Source organism: Lepisosteus platostomus, chromosome 25 (assembly GCF_059453375.1).
Source record: "Lepisosteus platostomus isolate fLepPlt1 chromosome 25, fLepPlt1.hap1, whole genome shotgun sequence".
Taxonomy (NCBI): domain Eukaryota; kingdom Metazoa; phylum Chordata; class Actinopteri; order Semionotiformes; family Lepisosteidae; genus Lepisosteus; species Lepisosteus platostomus.
Window position 1 is genome coordinate 15,046,522 of NC_142635.1, and position 27,827 is coordinate 15,074,348.

General features: G+C 48.2%; 1 protein-coding gene across 1 annotated transcript in view; it reads right to left on the reverse strand.

Moving 5' to 3' along the window:
* LOC148641199 (uncharacterized) overlaps positions 1-27,827 on the reverse strand; it is a gene marked incomplete at its 5' end in the record, with an annotated part of 69,604 nt that overhangs the window by 31,701 nt on the left and 10,076 nt on the right. The window contains 44 exons of the mRNA XM_088619611.1: positions 316-478; positions 1,083-1,247; positions 1,607-1,709; positions 1,838-2,016; positions 2,312-2,527; positions 2,775-2,936; positions 3,037-3,204; positions 3,639-3,857; positions 4,352-4,513; positions 5,536-5,652; positions 5,831-5,986; positions 6,334-6,441; positions 6,727-6,873; positions 7,187-7,326; positions 7,589-7,739; positions 7,939-8,059; positions 8,256-8,443; positions 9,384-9,617; positions 10,013-10,179; positions 10,526-10,625; positions 10,772-10,925; positions 11,303-11,409; positions 11,910-12,128; positions 12,646-12,860; positions 13,178-13,322; positions 13,406-13,510; positions 13,820-14,035; positions 14,407-14,559; positions 16,046-16,195; positions 16,520-16,636; positions 17,515-17,694; positions 18,346-18,495; positions 20,560-20,763; positions 20,951-21,084; positions 21,320-21,446; positions 21,767-21,838; positions 22,567-22,752; positions 23,315-23,455; positions 23,579-23,780; positions 24,455-24,607; positions 25,021-25,155; positions 25,240-25,408; positions 26,395-26,543; positions 27,364-27,558. Coding sequence (XP_088475737.1) covers positions 316-478; positions 1,083-1,247; positions 1,607-1,709; positions 1,838-2,016; positions 2,312-2,527; positions 2,775-2,936; positions 3,037-3,204; positions 3,639-3,857; positions 4,352-4,513; positions 5,536-5,652; positions 5,831-5,986; positions 6,334-6,441; positions 6,727-6,873; positions 7,187-7,326; positions 7,589-7,739; positions 7,939-8,059; positions 8,256-8,443; positions 9,384-9,617; positions 10,013-10,179; positions 10,526-10,625; positions 10,772-10,925; positions 11,303-11,409; positions 11,910-12,128; positions 12,646-12,860; positions 13,178-13,322; positions 13,406-13,510; positions 13,820-14,035; positions 14,407-14,559; positions 16,046-16,195; positions 16,520-16,636; positions 17,515-17,694; positions 18,346-18,495; positions 20,560-20,763; positions 20,951-21,084; positions 21,320-21,446; positions 21,767-21,838; positions 22,567-22,752; positions 23,315-23,455; positions 23,579-23,780; positions 24,455-24,607; positions 25,021-25,155; positions 25,240-25,408; positions 26,395-26,543; positions 27,364-27,558 — 6,944 coding nt within the window. The remainder of the gene's footprint in view (positions 1-315; positions 479-1,082; positions 1,248-1,606; positions 1,710-1,837; positions 2,017-2,311; positions 2,528-2,774; positions 2,937-3,036; positions 3,205-3,638; positions 3,858-4,351; positions 4,514-5,535; positions 5,653-5,830; positions 5,987-6,333; positions 6,442-6,726; positions 6,874-7,186; positions 7,327-7,588; positions 7,740-7,938; positions 8,060-8,255; positions 8,444-9,383; positions 9,618-10,012; positions 10,180-10,525; positions 10,626-10,771; positions 10,926-11,302; positions 11,410-11,909; positions 12,129-12,645; positions 12,861-13,177; positions 13,323-13,405; positions 13,511-13,819; positions 14,036-14,406; positions 14,560-16,045; positions 16,196-16,519; positions 16,637-17,514; positions 17,695-18,345; positions 18,496-20,559; positions 20,764-20,950; positions 21,085-21,319; positions 21,447-21,766; positions 21,839-22,566; positions 22,753-23,314; positions 23,456-23,578; positions 23,781-24,454; positions 24,608-25,020; positions 25,156-25,239; positions 25,409-26,394; positions 26,544-27,363; positions 27,559-27,827) is intronic.

A 27,827-nucleotide genomic window follows, 5' to 3' on the forward strand; every position in this document is an offset into this window, starting at 1 on the left:
ATTAAATGCAAAATCAACTGCCGCTCCCCCACCCAGGCAAACAGAGAAACACAATTGCAGAACTGTTACTCTCGCACCAGTAACAGAGCGCTTGAACTCGCCAGACGGGGTCACTGCAGGTCAAAGTCGCCGTGCATGGTCACGTGATCAGCTGGAAATCAAGGTGCTATATCTCTGGAACGGCAACAGTACAAGCGCTACTTTCAACGGCACAAACATAGCATGAAAGAATGAGGTGGGATTCATCGTTTGTGCTGTTTGGAAGGGGGGGCAAATTCACGGAGCTGTTTTTTTTTTTCCAGGCAGCTTCAGTACCTGAACGTGCCCCTGGGACAGGGCTGTGGCATGCCCGTGCCTGCAGGACAGTAGGAGCCTGGTGGACACCGGCCCCCGGTCACTCCGTCAGAAGGGGTAGGCAGGGAGGACCCCCCGGGGCAGTAGAAGCCAGCGCTGCACAGGCCTGTGGGCCCGCTGTTCCCTTGGACACAAACACACACAGCGGCGAGAGATGCAGGCTTTCTTATTGCCTGATAAAAGAAAAACACAGGCGTCTTCGTTTTGCAGAAAGTGTCATTGTTTTTCAACTTTGTAATTAATGAAGGAGCCCTTCCAAGAAAGAGTGCTTCTACCATTTAGTGTGAAGTATCGCTAAGGATACCAGTCATCCTGGTTTCTCATTTTTCTCCCCCCTTCCCTCTGGTAAGCGTTATAGAGCATAAAGGCACATACGTCCAGGTTCAGAGACAGTTTCTTCCCACAAGCTGTCAGATTACTGAACTCTACCCCTACCACTGGCTGACACTGATGGCTTTTTTTTTTTAAGATGTATGTTATTTAACTTGGTGTTGCTGCTACTGTTCTGTGTTTCTGTTTTCGGTGTTTCCTTAATGCCTTTGTATTGGAGCATACTTGCCAATACGCATTTCATTACACTTGTGCATATGACAAATAAACCGAACTGATTTACTGTAGGTGCACCAACAATGAAAGTGCCTCAGTATATTTGACAAGGATTGTACTGCTGTCTTTGCAGCTCTGAGGGGCGTCAGAGTGGTGTAGTTACTGATCAGCAGTTCCTCTACCTGTCCCTTTACAGTACATCCCCGCCTCACAGGGCCTGCACTGCCCAGCCTCGGCCAATCCAGAGCGGTTTCCATAGCTACCCGGAGAGCAGGGATGCTGATTGGCTGCCGTCGCTCCAGCGAGACAATAGAAGCCCACTGGGCAAGGTGTTGGCTGGATCACTCCTGAAAGAAGAAGATGTAGGCGTCTGCTTTGTAAACAAACAAGAAATACCGGTCAACTGACTACAACATCTGTAATCAAAGGCAGGCAGGAAGACTCTGCCGAGGCTGAGTTCATCCAGGACGCCGCTGGACCAGGTTTCAAAGCCAGGAGGAAATAGCCGAGAGGTGAAATGTTGTGAAAGACTGAGTCACACTCACGAAGAGAAAAATCCCCTATAAGCGGAGGCTGGTATACGCATCATCCATGCCGATCTAAATGCAGGGCAAGGAACCGCAGAAATGCAAAATAGATGGCAGTTTTAGAAAAAAGGCAGAGGGAAAGGATCTCCTACCCACATGGCTGGCGCAGAGATACCCACCCTCGCTCGGGCAGTAGAAGCCAGCGGGGCAGACTTTACACTCCTGCTGAGCCTGGCTGGGCTCGTAGGTGCCTGGAGCACAGCTCCTCTCCCCGGGGCTGCCCTGAGAAGGACGCGTCCAGCCCCCCGGCCCGTCAAGGAGAAAAACACGAAGACAGGACAGTGAGAAACCTTTAAAAACACCCCTTCCTGAATTCGGAGCGTGCATCGGGAGATCCGGACCCCACTGACCTCCGGGCAGAAGTGACCAGGTGTGCAGGTGTGCGTCACCGGCCTGGCAGTGACTTGCCCACCTGGACAGTAGTACCCAGGGGCACATGGGCCGCTTGGGAATGCCAGTCCACTCTGCCCACAGTAATGCCCAGCTGGGCAGGGGTGGCAGTCTGCTGGCGTAGCTCCACCAGAAACAGCTGTAGGAAAATTTTTACATCCCGTCTCATCACTCAAGACATTACAAATGCCAGCCTTGTGCCAGTACTGGAGAAATAATGAAATATCAAAATTTAGAAATATTATCTATAGAATTCATATGCCACTTCATTGTTAAGCATCTACAAACAAACACACCTAGTGCATATAGATCCACACCTCTTCCCGCTTTGCAGGAATTACAAGATGCATCCAAAAAATGAGACAAACAAAGTGCCCTGTGAACTGCTGGTGCTGAGAAATGAACGACTACCCGGTTCGGTCAGCGTGACTCACGTCTCAGTGTCCCGGGCTGGCAGGGCAAGGGGTTTGGGGCGCCCTGGGGGCAGTAATGTCCTGGGGGGCAGGAAGTGGGATGGGGCACTGACGCTCCTCTGGGGCAGTAGAATCCCGCTGAGCAAGGCCCAGCTGGAGCAGAGAGGCCGCTCCGATCACAGAACCAGCCCAGGTCGCAGGGCACGGGGGTGGGGGAGCCCTCTGGACAGTAGAAACCTGCAAGTCCATTGACACGGCCATCGTGAATAAAATTTCAGGTGAGGAGTAAGATGAAAGTGTTTCTCTCCACAAGTTAAAGAACTGGCTATGCACTAAAATATACTGGAATGGGTTGCATGAGGTTAGACTGCAATAAACAGAAAAAAGTGAAACGGTAAAGATTTGTACAAAAGTGTAACAATGTCACAGTGGACAGGAAATTCACAGATCAGTTAAAGTTCCGCATTAAAATCCAAATATTTACCTTTGGGACAGATGTCTCCCGTGAAATTAGTGCAGTGCTTAGTTGTGTTCTGCGGTGTTCTCAAAGTGTTAGGCATGGTCTGGCCTGAGGTATTGACCTGGAAACTGTTTTTCAACCAGTCAGGTGAACCCCCATCCCTGATCTTGTCTGCGCAGGGACCGTCTGTTTAAAGACAAGAACGTTCACTTCGCTTCCACTCTCAGCCGAACTGGAGTTCCTCAGGAATACCGCGTCAGGGATCCAGCGGCAAACACACTCTCACCTGGCAGCTCAGAGGAAATGGTGCACTTGCAGACAGTGCTGCAGAAGACCAGCTCAGCAAAGGTAGCTTTGAACATGACATCCATTGAACACATGAGCTCAGTGGGACCCCTTTGTGGGGCAGGAGTGGCAGTGCCCCCTGTACAGTAATGACCAGGGGAGCAGACACCTTCAGAAAACACAGCAGGCAGAAAGATTACAGTGAACTGGAAGGTAATTTATACTTCATACAATATCTATTAGTATTAAACAGTAAAACAGTCGGAATACTCCAATCTGTAACCATAATGCAGTCCATATTTAACTACCCTTATGAGTCAGTAAGTAAACAAGTAAATAGCAAGTATTTGTTTGGAGAATTTTTACACATCTGTGCTTCATTAGGAAAAAGAGAGCAAAATATATTAATTTATTATTACTGATATAAATCAATAATTGTATAAAAACATTTGATATAATCAATAAATGATATAAAAACATTTAACTCAGGTCAGCAAGCCTCTGTCCAGCAATATATATCTCTAGTACAGTTATATAATTTCAGCTCATTTCAGTCAGACACTGAACAGCCAGGTGGTCTGGAGAAATTGTGCAGCACAGTACCAGAGATCTGACTGGAGCCCTGTGAGTCACAGTATCTCCCGGGGGGGCAGGGCAGACAGTGCCTGTGTGCCCTGGCGCCAGTGTCAGGCTGGTAAGTACCCGCTGGGCAGGGCAGAGGATAGCTGCTACTCTCTGGACAGTAATGCCCCTGGGGGCAAATGTCTCCAAACTCCTTCAGCACAGGGGCAGGCTCCTCTGCTCCCAGAGAGCAGTAGTGACCTGGCAGAAGACCCAAGGCACAGACACGCGAGAAGTCATTAGCACAGCCTCTCTCCCTGTTGTAACAGAATTCGAGATCCAGGACTATTCATTCTTGATCTTGTCATGAAAAATGCCTCATTGTTAAAAAAAGCATTAGAATAAACAAGGTTTCCAATGAAAGGAGGCCACTAAGCCCATCTGGTGGATAATCGATCTGAGGATCTATAATGTGAAATATATAGCAATGTGCAAATAGATCAAGGTGTTCTGCATTCATTGCCCATTGAAAGAGTGTCCTGGTGAACATTTTTACATATTTCATCATCACTTCATGATTATTACACTGGATTTAGATATGGGGGAATTTCAAAGAAAAGGAATCCTATCAGAATGTTACATCTCTGATTGGTAGCCAAATGTTAATTTCCCTAATTCATCATAGACTGAAAAGAACAGACTGTTACGGGCACAGTCCATATCCTGAAACAAGTCTAAGCTTTGGGTCACAGTACCTGAAACACAGGGCCCGGTGGGCCGAGTCAGTGCGCTGGTGCTGCAGTAGAAGCCAGGGGGACACAGGGAACAGTCCTGTGCCGATCGCAGACCCCCTGTCTCGCCCAGCCTCCCCAGAGGGCATGGGGCAGGAGAGGAGGAACTCTCCGGGCAATAAAAACCTGGTGATGGAAAATTCAGAAGAATGTCACGTATTTACTAGAACTGTAACAAATATTTCATTTGCACATGCAGAGATGGTTCCCGTTAGGAAGGACCCTCAGCCATAGTTATAAAATAGTTGCCTGAATACAACACCTCACAAACATTGCTACTAAAAGATACACAATGCAAGTTAAATTAGTTGCATAAATCTTTCAGGAGGGTTTTTGGTGACCCTGTAGCAATCTCGAACACTAGGATGGATGGGCGTTTGCCCATTATGCCTTCCGGCACTTAGGGCCAGCAACGTCCTCTTGCTGTTCCCGTAACATTTGGTTTTTACGGGACAGGGTTGTTAGCCTTGTGCCCAACCTGACGGGAAGAGTTCTTTCCGGACCCTATGCAGACGACACAATCCAGGGTGGAGTGAGAAAACACAAGGAAAAAAGGCATGCAGGAGACGGGGATGAAAACAGGGGGGTCGTGTCCATGGAGCACCGGTGGTCGGGGGAGGTGTGGCCGAGGCAAACGATCCAGGGATGAGTCAAACCGGAAATCCAAAACAGAGCAAAAGTCCAAGGCCAGGCGATCCATCTGAGACAGACGATTAAAAGAAACAGAACCAGGTCGGGACCGGCAGGGGAAACAGGAACAAGAAACAGAAACTTAAACCATAACGGAGCCAGGCGCATCCAGGTCCCGGGATCGCATGATGCAGGAACCAATGCAGAGCCTGGAATAGCGTCAGCGTCTGGCTTTTAAGGGGGAACTGAAAAGGGGGCTGGAACAGGGAATGAGGCAAACAAGGAAGGGCTGGAGCGCCCTTAAGAGGAGGGGTTTGCGATCGTGACACAACCTCCAACATGGAAAACCTGGCGCCCAACATGGGACACGAACCCACTACCCTGAGATTGAGTCTCATGCTCTACCAACAGAGCTAGCCGGGGCGCCCGAACACTAAGATAGAACACTTTCTCGAAGGAGACGTTGAGCAGATGAGGCATGATGACCACAAGAGCCAGATAGTTTGTAGAGGTGTTACCTGAGGGACAGGGTTCACAGGCAGAGTGGCCTGGTAGGGGCTGGTAGGTGCCTGACGGACAGGCCACGGGCTCAGCACTTCCAGGTTGGCACATATGACCAGGTGGGCACTGATGACCTGCCACAAAGAATTTTTTCAGCTCTTGCAACATGAGAGGAGCCCCAACAGACTAACGTTACTAAATTAATAGAGAAGTTAATGGACAATTATTTGCAGTTATTTGTTTTGGCTACAGTCAGCCTACAGAACTCAAGGTTACTTAACACTTGAGTTGAGACAGTGTAGCACCGCTCACCTGCCTGCTGTCCAGACACCGACCCCTCTGGGCAGAACCAGCCTGCAGGACAGAGGCTACTGGGTGACCTCTGACCCCAATCAGGGCAGTGGTAGCCTGCATAGCAGGGCTGGCATTCTACCTCTGACTTGGCACCATTCTTCTCCAAAAAGGTGCCTATAATAATAATAATAATAATAATAATAATAGGCATTTTACATTTAAAAAAGTAGGAAACTAAACTAAAAAATATCCTTCTATAAACAGTAATATTCACAATCCACAATTGCAGATAAATCACTAAAACCTACATACAGTGCAAAATGGACAGTATGTATCTTGACATGGTCTCTTTAGAAATACAATGGATTTGGGTGCAAGTTTTACCATAGTCTCTTACCATAGTCTACTTATACTATAAACTGGCTTAAATTATGATGTTACAGTGCCGCTTTTAATTCACAAGTGCTTCCAGCTGAGCTCTGTGGATGGCACAGTTAATAGGCAGTGGCAGTGTGGCGTACCTGGGGGACAGGGAGTTGGCAGGGAGCTCCCAGAGGGGCAGAAGTGCCCCGCAGGACAAACCCCACCAGTGGTCTGATAGGAGCTGAGCAGAGACGTTGCAGCGTGCCCTGGGAAGGAGAGCAAAGCACTGTTGATGTGTAATATTTTAACAAATACCCAGCAGAAGACACTGTCTTCTAAAGGCAGACTGTCACGCATAAGAAAGCCTTTCCAAAATAGCACAAAATGCTGTTAAATCAACAAAGCACTGACAAATACCAACCCCCCCCCCCCAAAAAAAAAAATTAATCCACATGCCAAGCCTATAAAATCCCAATCCTGACACTTGACTGTGATCTCTGCATAAGCCAGGACGGGTAACCCCCAAACCGCCCCACAGCACGGTGGGGCACCTGTGGCGTTGTGCTGAGGGGTGGGGGACATGGCCCCCAGCGTGCAGTAGTGCCCGGCCCTGCAGGGTCCGGACGGAGCATCCTGGCCGGGGCTCTGACAGTACTGCCCTGGAGGGCAAGGGAGGCAGGCTGCTGCAGAAGCGCCACCTGCAGGCCAGAGGCAAAAGACAAGGATCAGAAGCTCACCTCCGCTGTCTGGGGCAGAACAAGCTGAGATTGTTATAGCAGGAAGAGATCTACAAGCCTTAGAAAGCAATCATAAAGGAGTAAGTTGCATAACAGCACAGAATCGTTTTGCCTTATCTTTATTTCCTAATGCCCTTGGTGTCCCAGATCACAAGACTCGACCAGCAGGAAGCCTCTCCCATTTTCCACAAGAGGGCTGACTAGATTTTCCGCTCACTCCTTACTTTTGCACTCTCTTACATTTTAAAACTGCCCCACTAGCGAGTTCTCGTACCCTCTGACTCACTGAACGTTCCTGCAGGACAGGGCACCGTGTGAGCTGTGCCCAGCAGGCAGTAGGACCCCGGAGGGCACTTTCCCCCGCCGGCACCCCCAGTGGGCTGTGCGGAGAGCGAGCCCTGAGAGCAGAGGAACCTGAGCAAACAGACACAGCATGTCACAGACTCCAGCTGGAAGTACTCAGGGTAGATTGCATCAGAGGGAGAGCATTTCTTAAACAAACACAATATAGCTGCATAGGTATACCGATAAAAAAAACTGCAGTTTCAAGTCATGAACATGTTTGATACTTTGACAGCACGGCAATTGAAGTGTCCAGAGCGTACAGAACCATAATGCACTGGGCCACGCCAGTGTGAATTGTACTGCTGCTGAAAGGGAAAACCAGTTCTCTTACCCAGGCATACAGTCTCCCGTAGGTGCAGCCAGACCAGCTGAACTGCAGTATTTCCCCCGTGGGCAGGGCACGCACTCGCTGGCACGGGCGAGGCCGGCCTGGCCACTGAAAGTGCCGGCTGGGCAGGGGAACTCCACACCAGCTGCCACACCTTTCAGGAAAAAGCACAGAACCCGTGACCCCATGAATATCAAGGATCTGTTTCTGGGGTTCAACATGAGGGGGGAAAAAAAGAATAAAATGTTGTAAGGAATCCTGGAGCGAAAGAAAGTGGCTTGCCTCATCTTGACCATGACCATGCAGGTGATGAGAAATTGTGGAAATGTATTTCTAGTGTGACGTTGTCCTACCTGCTGGACAGTAGTGTCCTTTGGGGCAGGGAACTGGAGACAGCACCCCACTGAGGACCCCAGTCTCGGGGTGCAGGGCGCCCGCGCAGTAAAAGCCGGCAGGACAGAGATTGCACATTGCCTGGCAAAGCAAATGATGAAAGAGAAGAGAGCTTGAGTAACATCCTCCATTACAAGCATCTCCCTGTCAGGTTAATGACTTCTGTACTGTAGATCGTGAACAGAACTGGTGTGTAATCGAAATCCTGAAGACGCAAGACTCGCGGGAGATCTGACACCCGGGGCCAGGAAGATCAAAGCTGCCTCTGTGTCCTCACCTGCCCAGGATGGTCCTGGTAGGTTCCTGGGGGACAGGGAGTCTGGGAGGCACTGCCCTGGGGGCACATGTGTCCAGCCGAGCACGTGAAGGAGACGGGGCTGCTGGACAGCTGTCCAGGGGGACAGTAATAACCTTCCCTGCAGGGCTGAGACGGGGCAGACAGTCCTGAGGCCTCACAGGAGAATCCTAGAGACGCAAACACAAACAAGGAATCCAGGACGTGCTTTGGGACTAATCCCAGAAGACATGGAAAGACAGATCCGTGTGCCTTTCAGTGGGAATGCCTCCACCCACTGCTCCTGTTCTTGCTGTAGCTGCTGGCTGTGAAAGCAGAGGGAGGATAATTTCCACCTGTGAAGGATGAGGACAACATTCTCACAACACCTAAACACAGGGCTCATCTCAAAGCAGGAGACAAATGATCGGTCACTGGGCTCTACTGACACAGTCTCTCAACCAGTAAACATGAGGATTTAGGAATTTCAAGAACTTAATTGGAAACTCCATGTCAGGGAACCAATTGGTAGAATAGGAGGATCCTTATGCATAACCGTGAATCTCACAGGATGTGGAGTAGCACAGGGACAAACCAAAATACATAACCCAGGGGCTTGGTCCAAAAGGGAGGCAAAGAGTCTAGTAACAAGGGAAATCCAAAAGGCAAGAGCAAAGTTAGGTACTAGGCAAAAGGTCTGGAAATGCACACAAGAGAGTTCTACTAGAGGCTTCTCAATAGTGAGCAAGGGCAGGTGTGTTAGGGAAGTTTAAATACTGAAAGGAAAGGGCTGTGGTTGGATAATTGGTTTGGGAGTGAGAATTTGTGGAATCTGGTGCATGTGAGAATGTGATGGGTTCAATTAGGAGTGAGATTGTGAAACAGTGGGTTTGGGAATGCAACGCCGTTTGCGAGGGAGAGTGTGGGGCGTGACACTTCATTCAAAAACTGCCATAAACATTTACTGTAACTTTTTACTGCAACCGAAACAATTTGGTGTAAATTGCCAAAATGAGCCTGAATTTAACTCACTCTCCTCTTAAATCCAAATCCTCTTTCCTTGTTAGACCCACTTTCCTTTTAAATTTAGTGGTTTAATATGTGAGCGCGGCAGAGGGCAGAAACACAGACCTGCAGGGCACAGCAGGCAGAGAGAGAGAGCTGCGTTCCTGGTGGTGTTGCTGTAGTGACCAGCTGGACAAGCCTGTGGGACCCCAGACCCCTGGGGGCAGTAGTGACCTCTGGGGCAGATATCACCTGTCAGGCCATCCTGAGGAAAGGGGGTCACTGCCCCAGCCTGGCAGTAGTGCCCTGCGGCACACTGGCCACTGGCCTCTCTCAGGCCTGAGGAGGCACAGAATAAACCTGTGAAGACATGAAGACATGACAGGAATAAAACGAGCTAAAGAAGTGAATTTCCTGTACTTCTAGAAACCAGTCTCTAGGGCTCAAAGGTGTATTGAAGTATGTTATTAAAAAAACAAATACTTTGCCTCAGGAAAGAAGATAAAACTCCAGTGAAGTCTACAGGTGCAGTTTTGTCCTTTCTAGAGTATTAAAATGCTGCTAATTTCACTATTTGTGGAACGCGTGTGGCAGATTTGGAGTCTCAATATACAGCAACAAATGCCAAATGAATATGTCTGTAAACATGAATTCTAAAGATGCAAAGTGGCACAGTTTTTACAGAATTTTTCAGCTGGGACTGTCACTTGGGATTCAGGCTCTTGACAAGAGTTAACGTGGTTCCCTGGACTCACCTGGTGGGCAGGGCAGACAGTCCTGCAGACTGCGTCTCTGGGTCAGCAGGTTGTGTGTGCCAGGTGGACAGGGGTACTGGTTCTGGGAGCTGGTTCCTGCCGGGCAGTAGTGCCCTGGAGCACATTCATGACCGGCGTAGGAGGACGTGTTGCCAGGGCAGAAGAACCTGTGCAGAGACGCAGTCGGTAGTGTCAGGCACAAAGAGAAAAGCAGGATAAATCACAGAACAGCACTGCTGATACCACGAGTCCAGGCAGACTTATTTCACAGGTGGGGTGTAATACAGCACATATTTTCATATTTTAAAAGCCTCATATCCCCTGTCGCATGTTCTCTGTCAAGCCATTTTGTGTATGAATGGAAAACTGTCGGGCCCTGTTTTTGTTTACACTGGGATTTCAGCAGTTATCACTAGGCTTCTGGTCTGACGGTGGCGCTCAGTGGAGTGGGTCAGTTCGGCAGGGACAGAAAGAACAGGTACTGTAGCCTGTGGAAACGGGACTGGATCTCACCCTTCAGCACAGGGGCTGCAGCTGGCCTGGCCTTCCAGTGTGCTGCTGGTCCCCTCGGGACAAGGCTGAGGAGCAGCACTGCCTCTGGGGCAAAAATACCCTGCAGCCAGGAAGGCCACAATGAACAAATTAACAACAGAAAATATGCCGGTGCTTCAGTACAGAACAATAACACAACATCTTTTTTACAGCATTCTTTATAACTGAATCGCCACTCGGGCTGCAGAAACACCAGGCGACGGTTACCTGGTGGACAGGGCCCGCCCTTCTCGTCTCTGATTGGATTGTTGGGGAGCACCGCCCCCTGGTAACAGTAGAATCCTTCCCAGCATTCCCCCGTTGGCGAGGTGAGACCAGGAGCACCGCAGTAATGACCAGGAGGGCACAGCATACAGTTCTCCTGGACAGGACAGCATCACCACAGTTAACCCAGGACCAGACAGTCAACAAGTACATGTCTGCTGCACACCACTGATACAGAAAATGTCATTCTCAATGAGGAGCACATCCAGTGGTGCCATATTCCAACTCTCACGTCCCATATTTTCCAGTAAAATTCATTTATACACAAAAATAATAACAGATTTTATGTAAAAGCTGATTAAAAAAAGTATGCTTATGATTAAAAAAAGTATGCTTATGAATAAAACCAAGACAAAGTGTAGTGCACATGACTATCGACTGTATTTCAATACTGTTTGTAGAGCTGCAGCACCACATAAGTGGACAGTCTCCAGTGTAAACAAGGCAACAGCTGCAGTGGCCTCTCCTTCTTACCAGTGAGATTTGTCTGGTCATTTGACTGAAGGTGCCCGCGGGGCATGGCTTGGGCTCTGCTGTACCTCGGGGACAGTAGTGACCAGCTGGACACGGTCCACCTTCTCCTAGAGGCCAGGGTCAAACACCAGCACATCTTCTCACACAGCATTCAGCACCACACCCAAGCACCTCTGCATATACTGGGAGACCTGCATTATGTTTGAGCAATCTAGATTTTTACCCTTTGTACACTACAAATCTCAGTTTTGCCATGCTTGTTTTTCATTGACCTCGACGATGAAGTCGGGTAACTTTGATATTAATAACTAGAAAGCTCATCAAGTATCACATTTCAGTGTGAGAATATGAGCTGGCATTACTGAAGAACAGCTTTGAACACATCGCTGGTTTTACAAGGAGTGGGAGAAACTGAAACAAGTTGAAAACGAATGCAGGGAACAGCACAGACATCTGAATGCTCAAGGCCTCTCAATACTCAAATGAATTATAAAGAAATAGTAAAATACAGCTTTCATCTGGGCCCCCTTGAATTTCTTTCCCGTAAATGTGTAAAGAAAAGCAACAGAAGGCATCCTCCTGGGGTTCGGCGATTGTTGTACTGTACCCATGGCAAGGCCGTGTGGCTGAGGGGAGACGTTGCCGCGGAGACAGTAATACCCTTCCCAGCAGTCTCCAGTGACAACGGTGGCGTTGCTCAAAGCGCAGTATTTTCCCCCGTCGCACTCCCTGCATTGGGACACCTGCGCCAGGCCTGCATCTGGGCTGTATGTCCCCACTGGGCAGGGCCGCCAGTTATGCCCACTTCTCTCTGGACAGTAAAACCCTGCGAGATCACAAGTGTGAGAATGCAAGCCATTGCTCAACAAAGAACCCGGATCTTTTAACGATGAGCTGTTAATAAGAGAACAGGCATTATTTTCACTGTCAATGTTTCTGCAACATTGACAGGGGATTGGAGGCGTTTAACTTTGTTTCTCTGGGCAGCATCCTTCTGAATGTGTGTTTGCAGTGAAACAGGAAAAATTTGTAAACATTTTGGTGTAGCCAGTCTCTTACGTCATTTCCAATTTCGATACTTTAGTTAGATCCTAACGAATGCTATAGAGGGACAAAATGTGCAGAGAGTATGTGGCATGACACTCATAGCCTACAGTAGCTGTGAGAAAAGCCTGTCCGGAAAACACAAAGGGGAGATCAGTGTGCAAGACTTTTATATGTAGGTGAGTGAAAATGTGCAAGATTAGTGTCCAACCTACCCGGACCTCTTTTATAACCTCCTTGGAATGGGATAAATCTTGGGAGAAAAGCACATGACATCGGGAGGATATCGTCCTGCTTACCTGGAGGACACATAAGCGGTTCTCCGCCTGTCACGCAGTAGCTGCCAGAAGGACACGGCCAGCACTCAGTCGCCTGTGTCGCTGTCATGTAGGTCCCCTGCTGACACGGCACGGGCTCAGCCGAGCCCTTGGGACAGTGGTGCTTCTCTGGGCAGAGTCCCCCAGTGGTGCCATCCGTAGGGGAGGGCAGAGTGGCTCCCTGAGCACAGTAAAACCTGCAACCGGGACAGCAGCAACATCGGCACACAGGCTGACAGAAGCAACGTTCAGTTTTTCCATCTGTAGGGGTGTAGGTTTTACCCTGCTCGATCTGTCATTGATACAATCAGCAGTGAAGAGCAATAGGCTCGGATAATGATGTAAGCATTAGAGCTTTGGCGGGAGTCCGATTATGGAAATGCTGACAGACAAGTTATCCGCCATGACCCATTACAAGTTTTCAAAAAGTCCAGAAGTAACTCAAGTCAGATTGCAAAAATTGTCTGGGAATGATTCTAATCTGTATGAATTGTTTGGTCTGCGTGATACGTACCCTGCAGAGCATGGCGCAGTGGGGGCAGTGAGCCCAGCTGAGGCACAGTAGGAGCCTCCTGGGCAGCCCTGACATTCCTCCCGGCTTTTAAGACCAGTGCTGTTAGACCAGGAGCCAAGCGGACAGGGGACAGGAGACGGCGCTCCTACAAGACGCAGAGGAGAAGCAGCAAAGTGAAAAAAGAGCTACAGTTGAATAATCCGTCCAGAAACTGGAGGGCTGCATTACCTGCAGGACAGTAATGTCCAGGAGGACAAGGCATGCCCGACTGGCCATCGATGGGGACGGCTGTCTGGGCCCCTGCTTTGCACCAGAACCCCGCGTGGCAGTCTCCTGCACAGAACACAAAGCAGGACACACACCCTGCTTGTGGACGGTCATGTCTTTCACAGGCACTGTCACATCATTTCGCAGCAAAGAGTCTTCAAATGTCTTCTTGTAATTAGAATCAAGCAGTCTGCATCCACCAGATAAATCCCCGTGCTTCCCTAGGTTAGCTCCCTGACCTGAACTGTGACCTCTTGGATCAACAGTTTTCCGGCAAGCTTATGTTTTGTTATCCCTTAGAGCACCAACATTTCACATGTCAATGTTTTTTTTTAAAGATGGTGGAGACAGCGATGCTAGGTTCTTCAGGCCTACCTGAGGGCGCTGACAGTCCTGTAAATGAGCAGAACTTTCCAGGCTTACACTTGAGACACCCGCGCACATCCTCCAGGAGCTCTCTGGGGTTGAACGTGCCCACTGGACAGGCGTACTGGGTGGAGGAGCGTGTTCCCTGGGGACAGTAGTGTCCCTTTGGGCAGGGGGAGGGATTGGAGGCATTCAAGAGGGCATCTCTCCCATCACAGTAATAACCTACAGCAAGCAGGTTGAGCTGGTAAGCTGTCGAAACATACTTTGACTTCCAGATGCTGCCTGCACTAATTTTGACAATTATGGAACCAAGAGGTTCCCTCTTGATAACACAACCCAATCCCGCTAGTTGTTCTGTTACATGACTTTCAATATTAGCTACTTGTTAAGCTCCTTTGAGTACTGACCTCAGTAAATGCAGGAATAGTGCAAAACATTGTGTACAATTTTACAGTGGCCAGGTTTGCAAAAAGAGCTTACAGTAGTTCTCATGGCAACAATAAAAGACAACAGTGAAATTTGTGGTCTTTGGGCGTTTACTGTCTGGATCAACAGAAGTCTTATTTCCCTGCTGGCCTGGTCACATGACTCACCTGGTTCACAGGGTTCACATGTGGCCTGCTTCTCCAGGGGCTGGTAGTGACCAGAGGGGCAGACAACAGGAGCAGGACTGCCCTCTGGACAGTAATGGCCTGTGGGACAGGGCAGAGCTGTCCTCGCTGTTTGTCCAGGGGGACACCAGTACCCTGAGACATACAAGCAGGTATGGGAAATAACTGTTAATTCAGCAGAGCTGGTATAAACTGCAGGACTTGGACACAGCAGAGAAAAAACCATGTCAATGTTTTTGAGAAGATTTGAATAACTTGGGTTAGAGAGACAAGCTTGAAATGATACAAATGATACAAAATCACCTAGAGGTACATTTGGTAAATTCAGGAATATTGCTAGCATTTGTGGAAACCGAGAGATTCGAGCCTGAAGTGTCCATTCGTCAAGCCAAGCTTTATTGTATGCATACAAGGAGCAACACATTTCAGGCTTATTGTTGTATTGCTCAGAGGGGATATGGCTCTACACCCTCCCCCTCCTGTCTTTGAGGTAGCTTTCTCAAGAAACTCCAGGACTCAGAAAGCACTTAAAACATTCCTTCCTTATCAGGAGTTTAGTATAAACATCCAGTCCCCATCAGGAGTTTAGTACAGGTGGGAGTTCAGTACAGGGAGGGAGAAGTATCTGTGCTAAAGCAAGCGTGAAGGTTAAGAGTTAAGCATGTGACTTCAGCAGGAGTTCACAGCTCTCACCACTATATGGGTATAGAGTAACATACAGATTCTGCTAGCAGACTCCATCACATTTTAGAGGGTCAAGTGTTCATGTGAGGGTTTTGACCAGGGGTTAGGGTGATGGTCAAGGTTGGTGATTGGGCTATGTTGGACTGAACTGGAGTAAAAGTGTCAAAGAAAGACAGTGGCATCCTTGTGTTTGTGAATGGTAATTGATAGCATTTCCTGTATGTGCAGTAAGATAAAAGTATCCCCAAACACTAATATCAGTGTCTGGGGTTAGACAGGGATGGACCTTTCCACACATACCCCAGCTTGCTCTCCATGAGACACACAGGCAGGGAGAGAGAAGCTTGGGCTCAGAGCATAGAGTCAGCCCTTTATACAGTGCCCCAGGGGTTAAGGGCCTTGCTCAGGGGCCCAACAGAGTAGGATTCCTCTGCCAGCCACAGGATTTGAACTGGCAACTTTCCAGCCCCAGGAGCAGATCCTTAGCCACAGAGCCACCACTCCGCCCCAAGTAATAAGGCAGGGAATCCCAATCCTGGACATACTGTAGATGTTATTCCAGCCCAGTTTATCTAATCACAGCCTGAATTGAGCTACTCGTGTGGCTTGATGGGAATATTTGCATTGGGATTTTAGCTTCTCAAATGCAGTAGTTCAAAGGTAACGTCAACCCAATTTAAGAGCAGAAAGCAGTCCAACAGTTCTATTGTTACAGTAAGTCAATTAATACTTCAGTTGTGTAACTGAGAGGTGGGTGGAACCAAACTCAGCAGGTGTGCGGACGTCTGGTACCAGGATTGAGAACCCCCATATGAAGGGCTGCTGCACATTAAAACGGAATTGTTTAATGGGATGCCCAGACCCACTGGCCACTGCAGGTGTCCACTCCAGGAACAGCTCAAAGGGAAGATCGTTGTGCGAGCCTGATCAGACTCACCCTCAGTGCAAGGGCCACTAGGAGCCTCCAGGCCTGCCTCCTCGCAGTAGAAGCCCTCTTGGCACAGCTGGCAGTGCCTCTCCCCGGGCAGGCCGGCCACGCTGGAGAAAGTTCCTGGAGGGCACAGCGCAGGCTCCCCCGCGCCGACGCCTGAACAGGAGCCACAGAGAACAACACTGCAGCCTTTGTGGTTAGTCCATATTTCAGCAGAACAGAAAGTGGCCTGTTGATGGGTCACCATCTCTGCCTAGTTTCTCCAGATCTCCTACACAGACAGCGTGATGGTCTGCTCAAGGAACGAATGACAGACAGACTATACCGGATTTACATAACTATGTTAAATATACTTCAGAGTGGACACGGTCATGGGATGTGCTCTCCACAAAGTGGCAGAAGCACTTCAGCTCTTTGGTTTACAGGTAGACGAGAGTGGTGTCAGTGGTGAGTGGTACACGTCAAGGAGAAGGAAATTACCACAGTACGTTCCAGGTGGGCAGATGTTGCCTGTGAGTCCATCTGTCGGTTTGGGATGAGTGGCTCCTCCAGTGCAGTAGTAGCCAGGAAAGCACAGCCCCGTGGGCTCAGACAGCCCTGCAGGGAGCACATACAGCACAGCTGCACTGGTACTGGCCCACGGTCTCTTTCACCAAGCCACAGTCATCACACACACACACACGTTACTCACATGTAACACAAATGTTACTCATGTGTTACTCACATGTTACTCATACATTACTCACACTTTATTCAACATCACGTTACACATACTGTATGTTACACACATGGAAATAACAATGCATCCAAAAACCTCCTGAAACTGAGACACTGCTGTTAAAATACCGCTGTGGATCCTGAACAGCATGCTGTAGGTTCAAATATTAAATGTGTTTACAGTTGAAGGTGTACTGGCACTTGGTTTCCATTGGCTGCATCACTTTAAAAGAGGACACCTTGTTTGGATGACTTCATTATTTTCAAGAAATTTAAGAACAGAAATGGGATGGAGTCCAAGAATCTTGGGTGGAAACTGCACAGAGGAAGGAATAAGAAAGTTCCCTTTGAAAGCAGGCGAAGCAGAAGTGAGAGATACTTTATCCTACTACTTTATTCTAAGATGGTTGCTTGGCTAGCAATCTTGTGGAATAACACTCTTTATTTTATACAATGCCTCTCATGACACAAAATCTCAAGGACCTTGAAAAAGCAAAGGCACTTGAAAGCAAAAACAATGTAGAAACAATGGAGAAATACAGTAAATTTAACAGCACTAAAGAAAGAAACTTGAAGAAAAAGAGAGTGTGACTAATTTTATCACAAAGGAAATAGCTCTTGCTTGCAATAAGGTGGTCTTATAGAAATGCTAAGAAGGGCTGCCTCTTCTGCATTGGGTGACAGATCCACCTTAAAAAGAACAACAGAGAGGACAGCTGAGGAGCTACAGTATGAGGTCAGGAAACAGAGCACTGCACCTGACGTGTTGCAGAAGGAGCCAGGAGGGCAGAGCAGGGGTTCAGAGCTCCCCTCGGGACAGTAGTAACCTTCCTGGCACTTTCCTCCCGTGGAGGTGGCTGGGCACAGGCAGTTGGCATTAGTGTAGTTGTCCAAGTCGAAGGGCTGGGAGTTCCAAGCAGCAGACACACAGAACCAACCTGACGTGAGAGAGGGGGAGCGCAGGAGTTTATAGCAGTGTTTGATGATTCTGACTCTGGACACTTGTGTGTCCAGCGCGCACTGAGTACTGGCTAATTCACCCAGTTAATCGTCACACAAATGGTCAGCACTTTGCAACACTAGAGGATGAAAAATATTATTTCCCTTTACTGGAAAAGGGGATCAAATCTATGTGTAGTAAAACTGGCCTTTTGAACGGTGAAGGAAATCATTAAATTTCCCAGCACTGCTGCAGTGTAAAGGCACAGAGCACAATAATAGCACAGAGGCTTCCTGCACATGCTCACCATGATTTGAATTAGCCTGAGGCAAGAATACACAGAGGTCAGTTTGTTGGTATCAAAGCAGATGTTCCTACACCCTGCAGACAAATGCCATCTCTTACACACAGAAGATGGTGAGTCACCGTGGAGGAAGGGGATGTGAGCCGTCTGCAACAGCTGTCTTCGTGCCCATGGGATACAGCACTCCAGACAGGCTAAAATAAGCTTTTTCCATCTCGTTTGAATAACAGGAAGAACTGGCAACTCTGTCCTTAGAAGGGTTGAGCATCTCAATTAACATATTCAAACATCATTGAATAGGCCATATGTAAATTGCATGGGAGTAAATACAAATCTTCCACTAACCAGCTTTGCATTTTCCTGACACAGCAGTGAGCCTCTCCTTCTCACAGTAATGGCCAGGAGGGCAGGGCAGGCAGCTGTCCACGCTCTGGGTCATGGGCTCTGGGTTGTAGTAGCCCCTGGGGCAGGGAAACTCAGTGGCATACCTGGTGCCTAGATTCAGAACAGCATTGTAAGTATTATCTCTCAGGCTGAAATCGTTCTTCTCCCGCGCTTACAGGGAGAGGTTACAGTGTGAATTTGACCAAAACAGCAGGCAAAGAGTTTACTCCATAAACAACAATACACCTGGTTTTTCTCAAACTGTTGCTTTGTATGGTTATTAGGATCTGTGCTCAGTCTATGGTAATTGAATTGGAAAGACAGCTCGTTAAAAAAAACTCTGAATTTGCCTTCTGTACATTTAACTCCAACGTCATGTAGAAAGATAGAACATTTATGTGGTATACAGTGCCTTGCGAAAGTATTCGGCCCCCTTGAACTTTTCAACCTTTTGCCACATTTCAGGCTTCAAACATAAAGATATAATTTTTTTATTTTATGTGAAGAATCACCAACAAGTGGGACACAATTGTGAAGTGGAACGAAATCTATTGGATTTTTGAAACTTTTTTAACTAATAAAAAAATGAAAAGTGGGGCGTGCAAAATTATTCGGCCCCTTTACTTTCAGTGCAGCAAACTCACTCCAGAAGTTCAGCGAGGATCTCTGAATGATCCAATGTTGTCCTAAATGACTGATGGTGATAAATAGAATCCACCTGTGTGTAATCAAGTCTCTGTATAAATGCACCTGCTCTGTGATAGTCTCAAGGTTCTGTTGAAAGCGCAGAGAGCATCATGAAGACCAAGGAACACACCAGGCAGGTCCGTAATACTGTTGTGGAGAAGTTTAAAGCCGGATTTGGATACAAAAAGATTTCCCAAGCTTCAAACATCCCAAGGAGCACTGTGCAAGCGATCATCTTGAAATGGAAGGAGTATCAGACCACTGCAAATCTACCAAGACCTGGCCGTCCCTCTAAACTTTCAGCTCAGACAAGGAGAAGACTGATCAGAGATGCAGCCAAGAGGCCCATGATCACTCTGGATGAACTGCAGAGAACTACAGCTGAGGTGGGAGAGTCTGTCCATAGGACAACAATCAGTCTTACACTGCACAAATCTGGCCTTTATGGAAGAGTGGCAAGAAGAAAGCCATTTCTCAAAGATATCCATAAAAAGTCTCATCTAAAGTTTGCCACAAGCCACCTGGGAGACACCCCAAACATGTGGAAGAAGGTGCTCTGGTCAGATGAAACCAAAATCGAACTTTTTGGCCACAATGCAAAACGATATGTTTGGCGTAAAAGCAACACAGCTCATCACCCTCAACACACCATCCCCACTGTCAAACATGGTGGTGGCAGCATCATGGTTTGGGCCTGCTTTTCTTCAGCAGGGACAGGGAAGATGGTTAAAATTGAGGGGAAGATGGATGCAGCCAAATACAGGCCCATTCTGGATGAAAACCTGTTGGAGTCTGCAAAAGACCTGAAACTGGGACGGAGATTTATCTTCCAACAAGACAATGATCCCAAACATACAGCAAAATCTACAAAGGAATGGTTCACAAATAAACGTATCCAGGTGTTTGAATGGCCAAGTCAAAGTCCAGACCTGAATCCAATCGAGAATCTGTGGAAAGAGCTGAAAACTGCTGTTCACAAACGCTCTCCATCCAACCTCACTGAGCTCGAGCTGTTTTGCAAGGAAGAATGGGCAAGAATTTCAGTCTCTCGATGTGCAAAACTGATAGAGACATACCCCAAGCGACTTGCAGCTGTAATCGCAGCAAAAGGTGGCTCTACAAAGTATTAACGCAAGGGGGCCGAATAATTTTGCACGCCCCACTTTTCATTTTTTTATTAGTTAAAAAAGTTTCAAAAATCCAATAGATTTCGTTCCACTTCACAATTGTGTCCCACTTGTTGGTGATTCTTCACATAAAATAAAAAAATTATATCTTTATGTTTGAAGCCTGAAATGTGGCAAAAGGTTGAAAAGTTCAAGGGGGCCGAATACTTTCGCAAGGCACTGTAAAAATAACCATACAAGGAAATACATGTTCGGAAGTGAATTCTTATTATTAATCACTGGATCGAATGTCCTGGAATGGTGTACTAGGTTCGTTTCCTTGAGCACTATCTGGAGCACTTGGAGCAGGCGAGTGTGTTACCATCGGGGCAGTAGAAGCCGGGGGGGCAGGGGAAGGAGCTGTACGTGCTGGTCCTCTCTGGGCAGAAGTACCCCGCCCTGCAGCGGGAACACCGGGCCCGGCCGGTCAGGTTGGCGTAGGTGCCCGCCGAGCAGGGCAGGGGCTGGGCACTGCCTGCGGGGCAGTAGTGGGCAGCGGGGCAAGGCCAGCCTCTTCCTCCAGATCCTGCAGAGACGGAAGAGGGAGATTCGGTCGTCATCCCCACTGCACACCCTCCGTACCTACAGTATCTGTCCACCAGCCTGTTGTGGATCTACCGCACCTGTCTTTATTTCTCCCTGTGCGAGAGACAGCCAAAGACAGGGAGCCAATGGATTGCAACCCAGAAAAATGTATTCAAAAGAATTGTTACCGGTGGGTGAGATAGCCCCTCTGGGGCAGTAGAAGCCCTCTCTACACAGTCCTGAAGGCTGGACCAGCCCCTCCACGTCACAGAACTGCCCTGGGGGGCAGGGACTGCAGCCCGACTGCGCAGACACATGGAGGCTGTCCCAGGAACAGAGGGAGACAGAGAGAGAGGGGGGAGGGGGCCACATTATCACTCCTCCCAAACGAAAGCACCAGTAGGCTTGTATTCTCATTTCTGGACATGCAGAGCTCATTTCCGTGCGTGCAAAACACCGATCTGATCGCAGAAAGGAGGCGTTCCAGTTCCAAAAAACATCTGCTCGTGCGCAGGTGGGTCATGGGAGTGGGGGCTGGGCCCCCCCGTCAGCCTGACCTGTCAGAGAAGGACCCCAGCGGACAGGGCAGGGGCAGGCTGGTGCCAGCAGGGCAGAAGTGCCCTCGAGGACAGGGCCCCCCCACACCCGTGCTGATGTTCCCATCGGGGTTCTTGAAGTTGATTCCTGTTCAGAGCAAGCAAAAACTCTCAGCTTCACTACGCCGACACGGATGTTAATGAGCAACAGTCAGACAGTAACCACACACTCTCTTATTCAATGAGCTATACCGTACAAACCAGTTCTTTATCAGCACCATAAGCAGCACGTGCAAGTAATATAAAAACCTGCATCAAGCAGCAGGGGTGGCCGTTCCTGCAGTTTAGCATGTGGTCTGAAAACCTGTTCAGCATATCAGCAAACAAGGTTCTTTATTAAGGAATAGGATCTTAAGGCTAGCCACTCATTCACCGGGAATAAGCATGTAGAAAAGACAGACCAGCTACCCGCTAAACAGAAGTATCCAGCCTGACACGGGCCTGTGGGATGTGCCAGGCCCCACTCCTCACAGTACATCCCTTTGAAAAGAGAGGAGAACACAACAGGTTAGTTTGACGTCAGGAGGTAACTAAGAGAAGGGACATTCACTGTGCCTTCAAAAGCGTGCAAGTATCATAATAATCCTTTATTAAGCCAGATAAGCCACTCAAAAATACATTCCTATTGACAATGAAGGCCTGGCGAAGAAGCTCAGACCGTTGTGACACAGAAGGCGAAGCAATGAAGGGAAGCAAAGTACTGGCAATTAAACAGCAATAACTCAACAGGAGGTGGCGCTGGCAGGGCATGTGACTGCTTGCTCTTGGTTCAGTGTGACAAAAGATGTTTTGATATTTACAGTATAAACTGTGACTTGCTCTTACTTAAAAAAAGTGATTTAGTAAAAAAAAAGTGATTTTGTTATAAAGGGGGAGTTCAAAAGTTCAAATTATTCTATTGAATTGCAGAAATTTAGTATTGCCAAGAATTTAGCAGGGGCATGAAAAGATAAACTAGCACAACAGGAGGGAAACTTTTTCAGCTGGATTCATTGTCTGCTTTAAATAGTCATTAACATGGAATGGAAAATCATGATCTAAGCGAGGCTAAAATAGTCCTAGAAATTAAAATTCGTCACAATGACAACATGACTCTAGGCTAGTCATCACGTATTTATATTTTTCACAACTGCACTGGCTCCAACACTGCACTGGGGAATCCCAGGAGCCTACACAGAAGTCAGACATACAGCATGCTAGGTTTTTACCAGCAGGGCAGAGTAGGCATTGCTCCAGCTGACTGTGCCCGGGCGCTGCGCTGTATGTGCCAGGCGGGCAGGGTAGCACATCCATTCCCGTGCCCCCAGGGCAGTAATGCCCCTCCGGGCACATCTGAACCCCCTGATCTAGCAGGCAGTAAAACCCTGGAGGGCATTCCAGGCACTCTGCAGAGCCTGCAAAATCAAAACCACCAGCCAGTGTGCACAATTACTGTCCCGCACAACTCCTGTGGGAATATTTTGTCACTACTTGTCATATCTATGCCACTAGGGATGTAAAAGGTCCAGGTTAGCCGTCACAAAAGCTATGATAACAATCGTGGAGAGATGTTATGTTTCTATTGCACAGCCAGCACACTTGAAAGGTCTACAATAATTGTTCAATTGTGATCAACAAAGAACCAAACCTCGTGAGTCTTGAGCAGAGACTATTATGAAGGTATTCAAATCTACAAAGGCATTGACGAAGCCAACCCCAGCGGATTTCTTCAGAATGACCACTAAATCTCGATCCAGAGCACACAAGAGGAAGCTATGAGGAAGTGCATTTAAAGCTGAGAACAGGAAGCATTTCTTCACACAAATGGCTCTGGGAGACTAGAATAAGTTACTCAGCCAAGTTGTCAAAGCTGATGGCTCTCAACATCAGTTAGCTACTGACACCGCCAGCAAGCCGGCTGAGCCGAACGAGATCTGCCTGTCTGCAGCGTTTCTTACAGTCATAACGAGAGCGCACCTGTACTGTTGGAGAAAGTCCCATCCTGGCAGGGCTGCGGCACAGCTGTGCCTTGGGGACAGTGGTACCCTGGGGGGCACTTGTCACCCGTGACACCGTTCAGGGGCATTGGCGACGTTGCACCCCGCAGGCAATAAAACCCTGTAGCACCAAAGAGAAACACAACAGGAGGATGTGCACCATTTCCATGGTGGTGTCAGCTGGGAACATGCTATAGGATGGTGTCCCGGATGGGACGGTTGTGCAGGAGCAGGCAGGTCGTACCTGGGGCACACAGCCCTGTGGCCTGCCTGAGGCCTGTGCCATTGCAGAAGAACCCCGCAGGGCACGGCCAGCAGGAGCTCTCATTGTGCGCTCCCACCGCGTTGCTCCATGTGCCAGGAGGACAGGGGTGTGCCCGGGGGTGCCTGGAGCCCAAGGGGCAGTAATACCCAGCAGGACACACGTCTCCAGAGGACACGGCCACCTGCACAAAGGAGCATTCCTATATTAGAGCAAAGCAGAGAAATCACACATGTGCTCCTCCTGGTGCACAACATGCTGCATTCGAGTAGGAAAGAGCTTGGACTTGTTCACACAAATCAAATAAGAGGCTGCAGGGCCAAGAGATTCAGTACAAAAATTATACAGTGGGCTACGACAGAGCTGGGAAAGCCTGGAGACTATGTGCCTTTCTGATGCCACTGACATTTGCCGACATGGGAGCCCTCTCCAGAACCTGTGACTACAAGCACCCATGGAAAGATTGCTGGTCGAGTCTTTGCTAGGCTTGACTTTCTCCTTTGTGTCCCACAGACAACATTATCCTGCACTGTAGGACGTCGAAGACCTCATGGATTTGCAGACATTATTGATTTTCACAGCACAAGTGTGACGGTGTGGAAGAAGGACCCTAAGCAGAATCCAAAAGTACCGGCAGGAGTTTATCCAAAAACATGGGTCAGGAGGTCAGGCCAAAAACCAGTACATCCTCAGAGATGTAAGTCGAGATCCAGAAGGCAGGTGGAAGAAGGTGTGTCTGATTAGTGAATTGGAAACTGCACTGGAATGTGAAGGAGTTGATTAAGGGCGGTGAGTTCTCCGGGGGCGTGATGTAACACAAGAGTGTGTAGAGGGCATGGTTTGTGTTATTAGTGTTACCGGGGTGGCTGTGGTGGCCCCGCCAGCACAGTAGAAGCCGGGGGCACAAACCCCCTGTGGAGCAGACAGCCCAGAGGAGCCGCAGAACATCCCTGGGTCACATGGGCTGCAGTGTCCGACATCCTCAGCCCCACCCTGGGCAGAATAGGACCCCTGTCACAGATAGCCCAGTGTTACAGTAGCCGGGGCACAAAATGTGATTCAAACTAGACTCAGACTAACACAAAAAACAATGTTCGAAAGATGAGTACAGGTCACTTGACTTGCAGTTAACTAACATCTGCACACTTACTGTATCTGAGACAAAACAGCCCCTAATCTTTAAGGAGCTGAAAATATGATACTGATAAGACATTTATTGAAGCTGAACCTTTGCTGCTCACATAGATAAACTCTGAATCATCCGCATTTGAGAGGGTATTTCAAAATTTTTTCGCAATGGTTGTGAGTTGCATTCATAACCTGACAGCGTTTTATTTCTGCCACTTAAAACAGACTCCTGCAAGTGCAGGGCAGAGTTACTGGTAGGGAAAACAAATGGCGACAATAAGGAAGGGATATCTCACCACTGGACAGGAGGAGGGCAGGACAGCCCCAGGAGGGCAGTAGTGTCCCGGGGGACACTGCGTCGGCTGGACTGCGCCAGTCTGATTACAGAAGTGTCCTTGCAAGCAAGGCAGACAGGTGGACTGCGCCCTGTCCTGAGAAGACACAAAGTCTCAAGAAGACCAATAGCGTAAAGAAAGGATGAACACAGGAGGAAGCATAAAGAGATTAGTACTTACTGGCTGGAAGGTGCCCAGAGGGCAGGGCTCAGCTCTGACGGCCCCCAACAGTGTGTAGTGCCCCTCCTGTGCCTCGTGCTGGTAAGAAGAGGAGGACCCACCCGTGCAGAAGTACCCAGGTGCACAGGGGCCAGCAGGGGAGGTGTTATTGGACCCGGAGCAGTGCGTGCTGGGAATAATAGCACTGCTTTAGCCTCATAGGGCTTTAGAGACATAAGACACCTCTCTGACAGTCACAGGCAGCCGATGTTTCCAAAAAACAATCCACAATCACACAATCCACAATCACATCCATAGCGAATTCCTGTCTTCTTTAATTTCTCTTTTTCTCCTGTCGTAGCTAAGACTCTAACGTTCCCACCCCCCAATAAAGGAAATCGCCCCATGTCTCCTTCACCCAAAAAGACAATGTCCTATTTCCGAACCTTGACAACCACTCATTTCTGAAAGGACGCTGACGTCCGTTTCTCTGCTGCAGAATCAGTTTCTCCCCGGTGAAAGTTGACATCATGAAAAGGCAGAGTAAGAAGATAGATAGATAAGATAAGAGACGTAAAACCGAGGTCCTGACTCTCTGTGGTCATTAAAAATCCCAGGGCGCTTCTCGAAAAGAGTAGGGGTGTAACCCCGGTGTCCTGGCCAAATTTTTTCCAATTGGCCCTTACTGATCATGGCCTTCTAATAATCCCCCTCTATGAATTGGCTACATTACTCTGCTCTCCTCCCCACTGATAGCTGATGTGTGGTGAGCGTTCTGGCGCACTATGGCTGCCGTCGCATCATCCAGGTGGATGCTGCACATTGGTGGTGGTGGAGGGGAGTCCCCATTACCTGTAAAGCGCTTTGAGTGGAGTGTCCAGAAAAGCGCTATATAAGTGTAAGCAATTATTATTATTATTATTATAAGACTTTATTAATAGAGAAATTGATGTGTAACAGCAGTCCAGCCCAAGACAAGCAAAAACAGCCATCAGAATAGTTATAAAACAAAAGACAACAAAATAAATAAAAATAAATAAATAAAAAATAAATACATAGGTGTGTGCAAAATGTGGTGATCATAGTCAGACGCGTGAGACCTTGGAGTGGGTGTGAGACCTGGGCTGTATTTCAGTGGTGACTATGGGCATGGCGGTCGGCCCAGGGTGCACCTACCCGGGAGGGCAGACTGCACACTGCCCGGGGCTTTGCAGGCCTGTGCTGTTGCTGAAGGTGCCAGTAGGGCACGGAGAGGGGGCAGCCGATCCAGCAGGGCAGAAACTGCCCACCGGGCACAGTCCTCCTGTCTGCCCATCGGCAGGAGTCTGTGGAGGAGAAAAACAGCTCTAGGCCTTGTGGCTTTGCTGGTAGGTACTGTATCAGCCACAAGTCAGCCATAGCCCTGGACAGCCCTCGTTCAAGAAGATCGGTTTCACTCAGGCCTGTTCAGTCAGCTCATAGTAACTTCTTGGTGAGATATTTTCAAACTTTTAATTTTACTCAATACTTGCTTTTGAAATGACACAGCTGTAGATGTTTTGTTGCCAAGAAACTACGAAGAATTGTGTGTTTTGAGGCTGGGATGTCATGAAGATGTTTAGTCCGGAGCTCAAAAAGGAGCTTAGGCCTTGTTTTGTAGTGGTGTATCTCTTCCTTTATCTGCACTATAAATAAAAGAGCACTGTTTTTTTTAACCTTACAGCTGTGTGTGTATATATATCTGTTGTCCTGAACCCGCCTATGTTAAAGATCCTGTCACAACACGCCTAACAGACTGTCAGAGGCAGGAGGTCGGAAACACAGCAATCAGTACAGTTTTGAGACTTATTCATCAACTAGTGATTAATGATTATTTTAAAAAAGAGGTCCTAATCAATGTTCTATCAATGTAATCGAATTAAAGAGCTTAATGGACCTGAGCAGGTAAATTGTTCAGCTGTTATTCACTAAAAGACACAGGAATACTTCAGGAACAGGACTGAAATGCACCAGTATAAAGCAGCTATTGCACAGGTAGAAAAGTGATAAATATATTTTAATTTAGAAATGTATTAAAAACACAAAATGCCAACATCACAACATCCAGTTTCTAAAACCGGCTTTGTTCTGAATTGCCTGTGGACAGTATTCCTTGCTGTAACTTACTGCAGATCGGGCTCTTTCCTTACAGTAGAATCCCTCTTTGCACAGACCTGTGGGTTCAGTCTGAGCCACGCCAGTGCAGTACCTGCCTCCACCACAGGGGGTGCACTCTGAGCCCTGGCGCAGGGCCAGTCTGGGGCTGTAAGTGCCCTCCTCACAGGGCTCTGGGGTACTGCTGCCCTCAAAACAGAAGAAACCCTGGCGAAGTAACAGTTTAATAATTGACAAAGTTAATTACTTATTTGTGACAGATACAAGATCAGCACAGATACACTCAAAAGTCTTCTAATGGATTCTGGAAAATAAAATTGTCCAAGACCTGCAAGGCATGAAATATTCTTTTTTAAAAACAGAGAATAAACGTATGACCTATACGAGGAATTCATGGTGAATTTCCTGTGTCATAATCCTGTACACAGACCGCACGGTTCTCTTCTCACAACAAAATGTTTGATAGCTCCGCAACA